General features: G+C 42.6%; 1 protein-coding gene across 2 annotated transcripts in view; it reads left to right on the top strand.

Moving 5' to 3' along the window:
• Positions 1 to 592: 592 nt before the first annotated feature.
• Positions 593 to 13,499, top strand: part of KCNH1 (potassium channel, voltage gated eag related subfamily H, member 1) — a 457,455-nt gene continuing 444,548 nt past the window's right edge. For both annotated transcript variants that reach the window (XM_011938344.1, XM_011938336.1), the window contains exon 1: positions 593 to 841. In XM_011938344.1, the coding sequence (XP_011793734.1) occupies positions 763 to 841 (79 nt within the window). In that variant the 5' untranslated portion in view covers positions 593 to 762. The remainder of the gene's footprint in view (positions 842 to 13,499) is intronic.

Here is a 13,499-nt window from a genome sequence, read left to right as displayed (position 1 = left end):
GTAAAAACAACCCAAGACAACTCTTCTGAAGCTGAATCTGCCAGTCACTCTGTAAATCTGCACTATTGCAATACAACTTCATTAATTACTGCTCCAACACTTGGCCTAGAATCAAGGTGGGGCAACTTTCACTAGTCAGGCTGACAAACCTTACAGGAAGGCAAGAAGGTGTTCTTAGACCTTCTTGAGTTCTTAGAGCCTTAGACGTCCCGGGGTCCCCGGCCTGAAACAGAGCAAAGGAAGAGAGTTACATCAGCACGCTCCCCCAAGACTTGTTAGGGGGGAATCCGCCCTGAAAGCTGCTCACAATGCCCTCCTCTCCACCCAACCCAAGGCACATCCTGAACACATTTCCCGGCTGTACCCAGAGGGTGGCGCTGCTGTCCCAGCCTTGGTCCACGGCCGCCCGCCGCTTCCCGGCCTCTGCGGGAACCCCAAAGCTTGGTCTCCCGCAGGACGGCGGGGGGCACGAGCCCGGTAGGGGGCGCCGCCGGCCCAGGCGCCGCTGCTCCCTCCGCCCACCCGGAGGCGGCTGCAGCGAGCCGAGGCCGGCGCGAGTGCACTGCGAGGCGGGCCGCAGGGAGGGAGGCGCGAAGAGGGCGCGAGGGTAGCAGCCGGAGGGAGCCGCCAGCCCTGCCTGCGGGTCCCCGCGGGGCGCATGGGGCGCTTCGAGCCGGGACTGCGTGCGGGCCCCGAGTCCAGTTTCCTACTGTCATAAGAAGCCGCGCCAGGACGCCCCCCGGACCCTGAGCTGCTGGGAGGATGACCATGGCTGGGGGCAGGAGGGGACTGGTGGCCCCGCAGAACACGTTTCTAGAGAATATTGTCCGGCGGTCCAATGGTAAGAGGTGCATTCGGATTTCGATTACCCGGGCGTTTTATCCGTGCTTTTATTGCAGAACCTCTCGCCGCTCGGAGCCAGCAGATGCAGCAGAACCCGCGAGCTCTGCTAAGGAGCCGCGGCGCGGGCACCCAGGGCAGCCTCCCCGAGGCAGAGAAAGGTGGGCAGGGCGGGGCGGGGTCTGATGGGTCCCCATCCTAACAGGAGAGCTCTTCTGGGGACGCCTTTTGGGCCTTTCTCGCGCCCTCTCGTTCTTATCTCCAAGGGTGCGTGACAGCTGCTGAGCAAAGTCCTGGGAAAAGTGATGGAAAGCTGGCCGCAGCCGGAGCGGCAGCGCGTGCCCCGTCGGCACTGCCCACCCTTCCGCGAAGGCTCTGGGGCTCCCGGAGGCGCCGCCTCTCCCCAGGGAGAGCCAGCAGTAGAGACGGGCAACTCCCGGTCCCCGTTGCCTCAGAATGGGAGGATGCGGCTGCCTCCACCTTCCATCCCTGCAACTGAAAAGTCCGAGGTGTGGGGAAGTGCTGTCGGCGGCCTGATTCCACCCCTTCACTCCCCCACCCCTTTCCAGGTGAAGTTAAGGCTCACCTTCGAAGTGAGGGGCAGATGGTTTTCCTGGCGTCAGGTGGGAAGTGGAGGGCACAGATGCAGAGCGGACTAAATGGTCACAGGTACAAAGCTGTTATATTTCCTGTCTTCCAAACCCACAACTGTTTTATGCCACGCTTAAGTGTTGCTCACTTATGAATTCCCAATCTCACGAAACCTATAAATAGATCCATTACCCAATAAACTGATCATCAGCACTCATCTGTTTCCTTGTGGCATTAAGATCGACGATAGCATGAAACCTTGGGAGGCGAGAGTCCTAGGAGCAGGGATGGTAAGGAAGAATTCCAAACGCTTTTGGACACAGCGGAGAGACCTCAGCTAAGCACTTGCAGAGCAAACAGGAGTCCTGGCAGTTGGAAGACGCAGCGCAGGAGCTCGTCAAACGGTTACATTGAAAGACAGCCAAGCATAAGATGCTCTTTGCGGACTCCTAGACCCCCCACCCCACCCCTTCCAGAAACAGATGACATTCTTCTACCAGGGGGGCATGAGGAGCTAACTTAGGAAATGGGTTTTAATAATGTGTAAATATCACGATTTCAGATGAGATTCTGTTTGGATTTAGTTAGGGATTCAGGGGAAGGGCATGAAAAGTGACTTACGCTACTAATAAATACTCTTTAATTAAACAGTGATTTAAGTTTATCTTATAATAAAACACATCAACTAGCATAGCAAATAATCATGTATTATTTAAGTACTTTCTTAGAAATGATCATTTCTTCATTGTGTGCCTCCTAAAAGTGTTTCTGGTCAGTCACCTTTCCTTTCAAGGTCTTCCTTATTCAAACTAAGGTGGCTTTTAGGTCAAGGTCACAGTCATTACCTGGGGATGCAAGGGGATGATAATTACTATGTGAACAGCCACAATGAACTGTTTTGCCACAAAAAAAGCTGGAGGTGTTCATGGATTTTTAAATAAAATAACTAAGAGTTACTGTGCTATTATTGCTATTTTTATTGGACTATTAAGGGGTATGGAGACAATCTTGTAAATTTGGTTATCCCATTGTCAGCGACACCAACTTCCTCATAAATATCAATGACAATTCTATTTTTCAGTAAAGAGGCAGTACCCTGTAAGTTACAGGGGAAACCCCAATGTATACTGTGTATAATTTTGAGTGGAGGGAGCAGGAAGAGAAACTTACATGTAAAAGTCACAAGATGCCTTGGGTTTGTAAGAGAACCTTAAGAATCTTGGAGCTGTGAAGGCAGAATACTGTCTAGTTTAGTTGATCTTATTAGAGCCACTTTCCCTCTGTAATCATAGAAGTGACTAGAATAAGTCACTGGGAATATTTTTAGGATGGGCGTTGTCATTTCAACATCAGTTTCAGCAGGTTGATTTCAATGAACCAACCAAACGAATAGCATCAACAAAAATGAAGCATCTTAGGAGAGTTCGATGAATTTTTAAAATTATTGTTTCAGAAGAAATGATTCTCATCTTGAAATATGGCACTTAATGTTTAAAAGGTGATCCTTTTTATAATATTTCCTGAACACAAATGGAAGAAAAATGCGAACTCCTAGAAATATCACAATATCTGTGTGCATTATATTATTTTACTGTGGTGGAAAAAGTCTATTTAAAGATATTGATTGTCTCGTTCTAAAATCCATGAGCCCTTTTTTTGGACATTATGGTATTAAAATAGCATTTTACTTTGGAAAAGCAATGTTTTATGATCATTTTATTAGGTGTTTTCTCCCAGTGGTCCTGTGCAGTATTAATGTTCCTCTTTCACAGATCAGAAAACTGAGTCCTAGGAATAGTAAATGGCTTATTCAAAGTGGCAGAGCAAACAATGCCCGAGGCTGGTATTCCTTAGAGGACATCTATCATATATCCTGCTCTCAGCATTATTATTTCTCCAGCTTTTATGATTTAGTCTGTGGAATTATTTTTATCATCCTTCAAAAACTTCTTATATGATAATGAACAGTAGTACTGACTTCGTTTTGGGTTATTTGAATATCTGATGTCTGGAATATCATAGAACTGCAGGAAGAGACAGACCTTAATTATTATCTAGTCTGCCTCTCCTTCCCCATCATTGTATAAATAAGGAAACTGATGCAAGAGACTTTCCTCAAATATTTAAGGGCAGAACTGATGAGGCCCCAAACCATTTGAATCCAATGTCATATTCTTTATGGTACACCATGCAAAAACACTTTCCTCATGTTACCATTATATTCTCTCAAGAAGCATAATTTCTGAGTGGAGATTAAATAAAATGCTATAACAACAAGAACAACATCCATCTTGGCTAACAGCCACACTACTACATCTCAACAGAATAATAGGGCAAAGGAGAGGCTAATTATATTTCAAGGAAATGCAGTCTGTTCACCTTTGTCAGTGGTTTAGCTGAAGGCAAAGGCAGGGATAATGGGCACTTAACATCTGTGTGCCCCATTATAAAGTACCAAGTCACTTTTCATAGAATATCGCCTTTGATCCTCATAAGCTAGTAGAGGAGGTGCAGTGTCTCCATTTTAGAATTTAAGGAACTAAAATCCTTAAACTAAAACTCACCTAAGAATCCTCAGGTTAAGTGATTTACCTACAGTTAGTAAGAGGCAGAGTTAGGAAAAGGCAATTAGAGACAGACCAGGGACTAGCCAGTAGTTGTTACTGGTTTATTCATTCAACAAAGATTTATTGAATGTATTTATGGAACACTGAGGATACAGTGGTAAACAAGAAACCCTCCTTGTGATTAGCAAATTACATTCTAGTGAATCTTGGTCCAGGGTTCTTGCCCCTATTTTACAGTGTTGACTGGCTGCAACTGTTTAGGCCTGTCACTGTATTTAAAAAACATTTCTAAGGTGTTTACTGGTCTTGCTGGTACTAAAATCTACTTTAACTTCCTTTGGTACACTTTGAATCCCATTTGAAGGAAAGATTTGATAATTATCTGGTTTTTTCATTGCCATAAGTAGGCAGCAGAAATAATTAATACTCCATATTTTATTTGATTTTGCTTATGGTCATGTCAGTGATCATTTTAAATCCTACTGGCTTTGTTGCCACATAGGCAAAACCAGCCCGTTTCTCTTTATGTTCATGGATGGAAAGTGTTGTTACAGAATATTTTTTGATAGTTGCTTAAATCTGCAGGCACTTGTCAGAATGTTCGCTGAAGCAAATAGGAGATCTGTCTTAGAAAGGCTGGCAGACCTTAGTGCCAGGAAACTACAAAAATATTACTCTAAATGGTCCCATTCTGGGCAGAACATATGTTTTAGTGTTCGGGAACCTATATCAAACAATTGTAGGTGCCAGTAAGAATCCATGCACATTAGTGGGAGTGAAACACAGCACATTTTAGTACAGATTTATGTACATGTATAATTTACAGATTGCTAAATCAGCTGTGTTTTTGTATAGTGTTAAGTTGGTTCAGGTTGTTGATATAATTAGTTAGCAAACAGGATGAGAGCCACGAGTAACGTTGTGTCTCCTCATAGATGTTTTGAGCCATGGTAATATTTATAAAACAGAAAACTGGTTAAAATCCATTGTGCCTCTAAAAGGGGGAATGGATGATAATCTGGATTATCACCAGCTCAGCAGAGCTTGTTTTTTCTTGCAAAATATTCTAAGACAGTCTTCAGCCAAGGCTCAGCTATCTTTCTCTGAAAGTGTCAAAATGTTAAATCTATTGGCTGATGTTAGATGGGGGATTGAGAGGCTGAAGCCTTGTGATTTAATGTTAAGGAAACAAAGCTTCCAAATTCCATGACTTTTAGGCAACCCATTTATTTTAATAATCTATCTTAAAAGAATAGATGCATTTGAGGAACACTGTGGGTCAACTGAATCCTTGTCTTCATTGTTTCCAATGCCAGCTCTTCATTTATGGTTGGACCTGATTTGGTAGTGGTTCCTTGAGCATTACCTTGAAGCTCTTCAATTCTTCCCTTCCCTTTATTTTTGATTAGTTAATGGCTTGTAAACAAACATTTTAAAATCTACTAGAATATCTGCTTTATACATTTAGGATATTTAGACCATGATTTTCTTTGTTTTTATTTTTTCTGTTTCTCTAAGTGGCCGCACCTATAACTGTTGAGAAAGAGAAATAGAGTCACAGAATCTTAGTTCTGGGGGACATGCCATACAATTCATTTTCCACTGTTTGCATCCTCTCCAGAACATCCCTCCCGATGGTCCTCCAGCGTGTGTTTGACTAGCTTCAGTGATGGGACCCTCACTTTCTCATGAGGAATATTCTGTTTGTAAGCAAGTATAATTGTGTTTCTTTTTGCCTCCACTCCTTGTTTTTCTCTTCTCTTCTTTCTGCCTCTTCCTCCTCCCTTTGTTGCTGTCATTTGGTCTTACCAAAATCTGTCTTCTTATAGCTACCACTTATTCGCAGTCTGCTCCGTGGAACAAAACTGACAGCCCACTGTTTTTTCCAGCTGCAAACCTTTAAAAAATTTTGATAAGTTTTGTATTGTATTCTTCTCCCCTTTTAATCTTTTTCTTTTTCGTTGTTCAGTACCACCAATAGAAAAGCACACAAAACAATTTTGTACAGCTTAACATATTTCCATAAAGTGATACTGTATGTCATCGCCACCTGTGTCAAGAAATAGGGTCTTGCCAGCCGTCTAGAAGCCCCAAAGCCTTCCTGATCCTGAGACCCTCACTCTTCTCCCGACGGGTGGCGTCTCCTGATTTTATGGTAATCACTTTCTTGCTTTTCCTCATAATTTTACCAGTTTGTTTTGCATTCCTAAAAAAAAGACACTACAGTTAATAAACAAATTTTTATTTGTTTTGGAGCTTTATATACATGGGATCATCTAGCATGTGTTCTTTTGTCGGGTGGCAATTCCTCCATGTTGTTGCATGTACTGCTTCCTTTTCTTTTCTTTCTTTTTTTTTCTTTTTTTGTGAGATGGAGTCTCACTTTGTCACCCAAGCAGTGGCGGGATCTTGGCTCACTGCAACCTCAGCCTCCCAGGTTCAAGCAATTCTCCTGCCTCAGCCTCCTGAGTAGCTGGGATTACAGGTGCGCGCCACCACGCCTGGCTAATTTTTGTATTTTTAGTAGATACAAGGTTTCATCATGTTGGTCAGGCTGATCTTGAACTCCTGACCTTGTGATCCACCCACTTTGGACTTCCAAAGTGCTGGGATTACAGGCATGAGCCACTGCACCTGGCCTGTTGATGTGTTTTCACTGCTGCATAGTTCTTTATAGTATGACTGTACTATACATAGTATCCATTCTGCCATTGATGGATTATTTCCACTTTTGTGCTATTAATACTGCTACAAACATTCTTAGTATGTCTTTCGGGACCTGTGGGCCCACATTTCTCTTGAGTATATATCTAGGATGCACATGTTTAACTGCGGTAGATGCTGTCAAACAGTTTTCCAAAGGGTTTATATTAATATACACTCCCACCAGCAGTGTATAAGCGTTTCCATCACTGCACATCCTTGCCAGCATTTGGTATTTTCTTCTTTTGTCTTTAATAGTGGCGTTGCCCAAACAATCTAGTAACTAATAAAACAGGGTCATTGAGAGTTATGTTAATAGGAGCACATGACCAAAATGAAATGAAAACAAAACTTGTTCTTGCCCTTTGGGAGGCATCAGTATCCACTATGGGTTGAACTATTCTCTCGGAGGAGCTCCCTCACATATGATTGTAAATGACAATGACGTGTGAAAGACTCGTACAGTTAGAATTATGTGCAAAGGGTACATGCAAGTGTGGTAGGTTTTTTTTTTTTTTGGTGTGTGTGTGTTTAGGAGATTCATTTTCTTAATTTGAGAAGCACTAAACCCTGGGGACAGAGATTATGCAAGAATTAGAGCTGGAAGGGAGAAGGAACTAGGAAGTGAATGATTTATATTTGTTTCACTGAAATGAAAACAAAATGACAGAAGGAAAGGCACAGATTTAGTGGAGGAATCAAAACTCAATGGAAAATTAAAACAAAAAGCAAAGGCTAGCTTATGGTTCAGTTTTATAAGCACGGTGGACTTCCTATGTGCCCAATACTGTGCTAACAAGTAGGAATACCAAAACGAGTACAGCTTTTGTGATGCTGGGTCTAACAGAGGAATCTATGATGGAGGCCAACAGGCTTTGTAAACCTCTCCAAAGATTTAAGGGATGTTATAATGATTCAACACTTACTACATATTTTTCCCTTATAAACACCTCACCCAAAATTATTCTTAGATTTTATAACTATTTATTTTTTTGTGAGGTTGGGTGTGGGATGACCAGATCCCGTAAGTGAATTAAAAGAAGATTGCAGAATGTGTGACATTTTGTTCTGATGCGGTTGAGATTTTTTTAAACAAACCTTATTCCTCTGGGATATCCCACTGCTCTGTCTTCTTTGGCATGCCGTCTTGGGTTGCTCATCCATTGGTGTGAGTTTTTAGTACATCCTAGATGCTGGAATTTATTTGATGCTCTGGCTGTTCTCCAGGCAAGTACAGTCTTTTTTTTTTTTTTTTTTTTTTTTTTTTGAGACAGAGTCTCTCTCTGTTGCCCAGGCTGGAATGCAGTGGTGCAATCTCGGCTCACTGCAAGCTCCATCTCCCAGGTTCACGCCATTCTCCTGCCTCAGCCTCCCGAGTAGCTGGGACTACAGGAGCCTGCCACCATGCCCTTCTAATTTCTTGTATTTTTAGTAGAGACGGGGTTTCATTGTGTTAGCCAGGATGGTCTTGATCTCATGACCTCGTGATCCGCCCACCTTGGCCTCCCAAAGTGCTGGGATTACAGGTGTGAGCCACTGTGCCCGGTCCCACACCCAGCTAATTTTTATATTTTTTGTAGAGATGGGGTTTTGCCATGTTGTCCGGGGGGTTCTCGAACTCCTGGGCTCAAGCGACACATCTGCCTCAGCCTCCCAAAGTGCTGGGATTACAGGTGTCAGCCACTGTGCCCTGCTGCAAGTGTGGTCTTGCTGAACAGATCACAGTCTGGCCAACTTCACCATCTCCCTTGATTCTCACGGTTTCTGCTCTAACAGTGAAACACTCCTGTTAGTGACAAAACCACTTAAAAATCTCCTGATTAGGTATTACAGAGTTACGCCAATAGTCAATTTGCTTACTCATGCTGATTGTTCATTATGTAAATTAAAATGACAACTCTTTTCATCAGTCCTATGTTGCATAAAACTGATGTTCTGAAATTAACTGAGTCAATGCTATAATTATTAATGTAATTATTAATTGAGAGTGACTAAAAGCCATCATTTCCCATAGCCTTTTAAAGGTTCTGCAATCACAACAGGTGCTTCTATAAGGAAGAGAAATGGCCTTCCGTCTCCTTTTTTTTCCCTTAAAGCAATGATTTAGACACCCTCCACTGGCATTCTTAGAGTGCTGGAGTCAGCATTTGAAAGATGATACTGTATTGGTAAATTTTACTGATATTTATCTATGGCTTAACTTTGATTTGTATTAAAAGTGAAGTTGGAAAATACGTCTTAGACTAGAACTTCAGGGCCATGCAAAGAAAATGGAGTTAATTTGAGTGATAAGACTATATTTATTTCCATTAAATCGATATTTAAGTTTTTATTTTATTTGCTTTCTTTTCCTCTCAGCATTATCAGGACTGAATATATTAGACTTCTATGCTGTCATCATTAAGGCTGTGCTTTAAGCCTCTGTGTGGGCCAAGGTACTGAATAGTTTCTGTTTGCCTCCCTAGAACCACACTCTTCTTTACCAGCCTGTCTCTTGTTGGATGTTGGGAGGCTGACCTGTATAGAGTACACCTGTAGCCTTCCTTGCTTTTTGACTTTTGGCTGCCTTCAGCTTGTGGGGTACATCACATGAAATGGGAAGCAAGAGAGAGGTTGTAGTCCTTATTCTCCTTGTTCTCTCCCGCGAGGTCATCTTAGCCTAGCTGTTTTCCCCTGTTTAAAGCTTACCGTCTCTAGCTTGCTCTCTTCGGGTTTGGGAAGGGTTGGAGACTTAAAGCTTCCAACTGTTACTAATGTCTTGGAGTTTTCCTCAGTGGAGTGCTGGAGCAGGCTGCAACTGGCTGGTTCTACGTCTTAAGATGTGATTATGTGCATCTCCTCCTTATTCTTGGTTCAGAGATTTCGCTTTGGAAGCTTGAAAACTGCTTATAACAAGGTGTAAGGTATTTACACCTTAGAAATTGGCCAATGTTATAGGTTGGGACTCTTTTCTTCCCAGAGTCAGCTTGCTAACACACTACTGCGTATACCTCTCCCACACCTTTGTAAATAGTTCCTTTATTAAACATTCCTCAAATTACCCATTGAGTATGTCATATTTTGCTGCCAAGACCCTGGCTGAGAAAGCCAATTACTTGTTCTTTGGATAAAGTGGTTTCTTTCTGTCGGGTTTTTTTTTTTAAGACGGAGTCAGTCTTGCTTTGTCACCAGGCTAGAGTGCAGTGGCATAATCTCGGCTCACTGAAACCTCCGCCTCCCGAGTTCAAGCAATTCCCCTGGCTTAGCCTCCTGAGCAACTGGGACTACAGGTGCTCACCACCATGCCCAGCTAATTTTTCGTATTTTAGTAGAGATGGGGTTTCATTGTGTTGGCCAGGATGGTCTTGATCTTTTGACCTTGTGATCCGCCCGCCTTGGCCTCCCAAAGTGCTGGGATTACAGGCATGAACCAAAAGTGGTTTCTTAACATTTTGTGCAGACCATTCAGTCATGGCAGTGAATTTGGTGAGGGGATGTGCACTTAGGTACTACTTTCAACACAAAAAAACACCTGTGTTCTGCCTGAAGAAGGCAGTATGTGCCTGCCCTTGCTTTTCAGTTCAGTGACTTGGTCACCTACAAGCTTGATAGAATACTTTCACGTCCCATTTCCATCTTTTTTCATCATTCAAGAAGGAGGAAATAAGTGTGTATACTGCATTTGCCATTTTGAAATGATAGCTGATACTTTTTAAAGAAAAAAGAGTTCCTAAATTGTAGTCACTCTCATGTCAGATGAAATTCTCCTTTATGCTTTCCCACCTGGCTGGAGCACTCCAGGACTGTGCTCCAGCCTGACTTCATTGAGTGGCCGCTTTCCTCGTCTTTTCTTCATTTAAAATGTCTCCTCCCCTCCAGCTTCCCAATCCGTACCTCTCACGTGTCTCTAGTAACACCGTATCTCCAGTTTCCTGGTTTTCTTCTCTTTTTGTGTCTCTCTCTGGCCTTTGGTCTTATTCTCTCCCCTCAGTCTCTCATGTCCTCTCCTCTCCTGGTCTTTCACTCCCGCGGCTACCTCTCTCAGTCTTGCTATTATTGGTCTCCTGCTCTTGGCTCATGCTTTTGTACTCTGTGGGCCTGGCCTCTGCCCCATGCCCTATGTCCCTTCATTCCCTCGCTGTCTCCTCTCCTTTCTCCCTCTGTCTGTCTTCCTGCCTGTCTCTGTCACTGTCTACCTTTAATCTGTGTCACCTTCTGTCACCGGCTACCATCTGTCTTCATCACTGTCTCTGTTTTTGCTGTCTCTGCCACTGTCCATGTCTCTTTGCTGTCTGTCTCTGCTGTCTCTGCCTCCATCTATCCATCTCTGCCCATCTGCCTGTCTTTCTGTCTGTCCAGTTCTCCCTTCGAATGGCCTCATATATGCTCCCCTGTGTATCTGAGCTCCCTGTTTCTCTCTCAAGACCACTTTTCATTTTACTCATCAGCATACATGTGGTCAAAGATACATGCTCAGCTCTACGGATCTCTCAGCTTTAGTTGTCTGAGTTTTGTTCTGGGGAGAGAATCTCATTGGTACAGCCCTGACTATTGGTTGTTTGGCCAGCGGTCCTCTCCAGGCCTAGTTTTCTGTGACTGGGGCCTGGGTGGAGGGGGTAGGACATGGAATTTTGTGATACGTAGAATGGGGCAGATAAAGCCAGATAGGGAAACTGGGCATTGCTTAAAAATGGACAAGTGTGTCCCCTACACTCCTGCCATGCCTGGGACAGAGTAGTTACTCAAATATTTGTTGTATTAAACAGAGAGCTGCTTTGAGTTTCCTCCCATTCACTCTGGTGCTATAACCTGTCCAAGTCTTTTTTTTTTTTAATGTTTTTTTTTTCTTTATTTCTTCTAAAAAAAAAAAAAACAAGATACATATGCAGAACGTGCAGGTTTGTTACATATGTACACATGTGCCATGGTGGTTTGCTGCATCTATCGACCCATTCTCTAAGCTCCCTCCCCTCTACTCCCACCCCCAACAGGACCTGGCATATATTGTTCCCCTCTCTGTGTCCATGTGTTCTCATTGTTCAACTCCCACTTATGAGTGAGAACATGCAGTGTTTGGTTTTCTGTCCCCAGGTTAGTTTGCTGAGGATGATGGCTTCCAGCTTCATTCATGTCCCTGCAAAGGACATGATCTCATTCCTTTTTATGGCTGGATAGTATTCCATGGTATATATATACCACATTTTCTTTATCCAGTCTATCATTGATGGGCATTTTGGTTGGTTCCATATCTTTGCTATTGTAAATAGTGCTGCAATAAATATACATGTGCATGTGTCTTCATAGTAGAATGATTTATATTTATTTGGGTATATACCTAGTAATGGGATTGCTGGGTCAAATAGTATTTCTGGTTCTAGATCCTTGAGGAATCGCCACACTGTCTTCCACAATGGTTGAACTAGTTTACATTTCCACCAACGGTGTAAAAGCGTTCCTATTTCTCCATAGCCTGGCCAGCATCTATTGTTTCCTGACTATTTAATAACCATCATTCTGACTGGTATGAGATGGTATCTCATTGTGGTTTTGATTTGCATTTCTCTGATGATTGGTGATGTTGAGCTTTTTTCATATGTTTGTTGGCTGCATAAATGTCTTATTTTGAGAAGTGTCTGTTCATATATTTTGTCCACTTTTTGATGGGGTTGTTTTTCCCTTGTAAATCTGTTTAATTTCCTTGTAAATTCTGGATATTAGACCTTTGTCAGATGAGTAGATTGCAAAAATCTTCTCCCATTCTGTAGGCTGTCTGTTCACTCTGATGATAGTTTCTTTTGCTGTGCAGAAGCTCTTTAGTTTAATTAGATCCCATTTGTCAATTTTGGCTTTTGTTGCAATTGCTTTTGGCATTTTTGTCATGAAGTCTTTGCCCATGCCCATGTCCTGAATGGTATTACTTAGGTTTTCTTCTAGGGTTTTTATAGTTTTGGGTTTTACATTTAAGTCTTTAATCCATCTTGAGTTAATTTTTGTATAAGGTGTAAGGAAGGGGTCTGGTTTCAGTTTTCTGCATATGGCTAGCCAGTTTTCCTAGCACCATTTACTGAATAGGAGATCCTTTCCTCACTGCTTGTTTTTGCCAGGTTTGTCAAAGAGCAGATGGTTGTAGATGTGTGGTTTTATTTCTGAGGTCTCTGTTCTGCTCCATTGGTCTGTATGTCTGTTTTGGTACCAGTACCATGCTGTTTTGGTTATTATAGCCTTATAGTGTAGTTTGAAGTCAGGTAGTGTGATGCTGCCAGTTTTGTTCTTTTTGCTTAGCATTGTCTTGGCTATATGGGGTCTTCTTTGATTCTATATGAAATTTAAAATAGTGTTTTCTAATTCTGTGAATGATGTCAATGGTATTTTGATGGGAATAGCATTGAATCTATAAATTACTTTGAGCAGTATGGCCATTTTCATGATATTGATTCTTGCTATCCATGAGGATGCAATATTTTTCCATTTGTTTGTGTCCTCTCTTATTTCCCTGAGCAGTGGTTTGTAGTTCTCCTTAAAGAGGTCCTTCACATCCCTTGTTAGCTGTATTCCTAGGTATTTTATTCTCTTTGCAGTGATTGTGAATGGGAGTTCATTCATGATTTGGCTTTCTGCTTGCCTATTGTTGGTGTAAAGGAATGCTTGTGATTTTTGCACATTGATTTTGTATCCTGAGACTTTGCTTAAGTTGTTAATCAGTTCAAGAAATTTTTGGGCTGAGGTTGTCACCCAGGCTGGAGTGCGGTGGCCGGATCTCAGCTCACTGCAAGCTCCACCTCCCGGGTTTACGCCATTCTCCTGCCTCCGCCTCCCAAG

Source organism: Colobus angolensis, unplaced genomic scaffold (assembly GCF_000951035.1).
Source record: "Colobus angolensis palliatus isolate OR3802 unplaced genomic scaffold, Cang.pa_1.0 Scaffold100, whole genome shotgun sequence".
Classification (NCBI taxonomy): Eukaryota; Metazoa; Chordata; class Mammalia; order Primates; family Cercopithecidae; genus Colobus; species Colobus angolensis.
The sequence above is the reverse complement of the archived record's forward strand: the minus strand, read 5'-3'. Positions and strand labels throughout refer to the sequence as shown.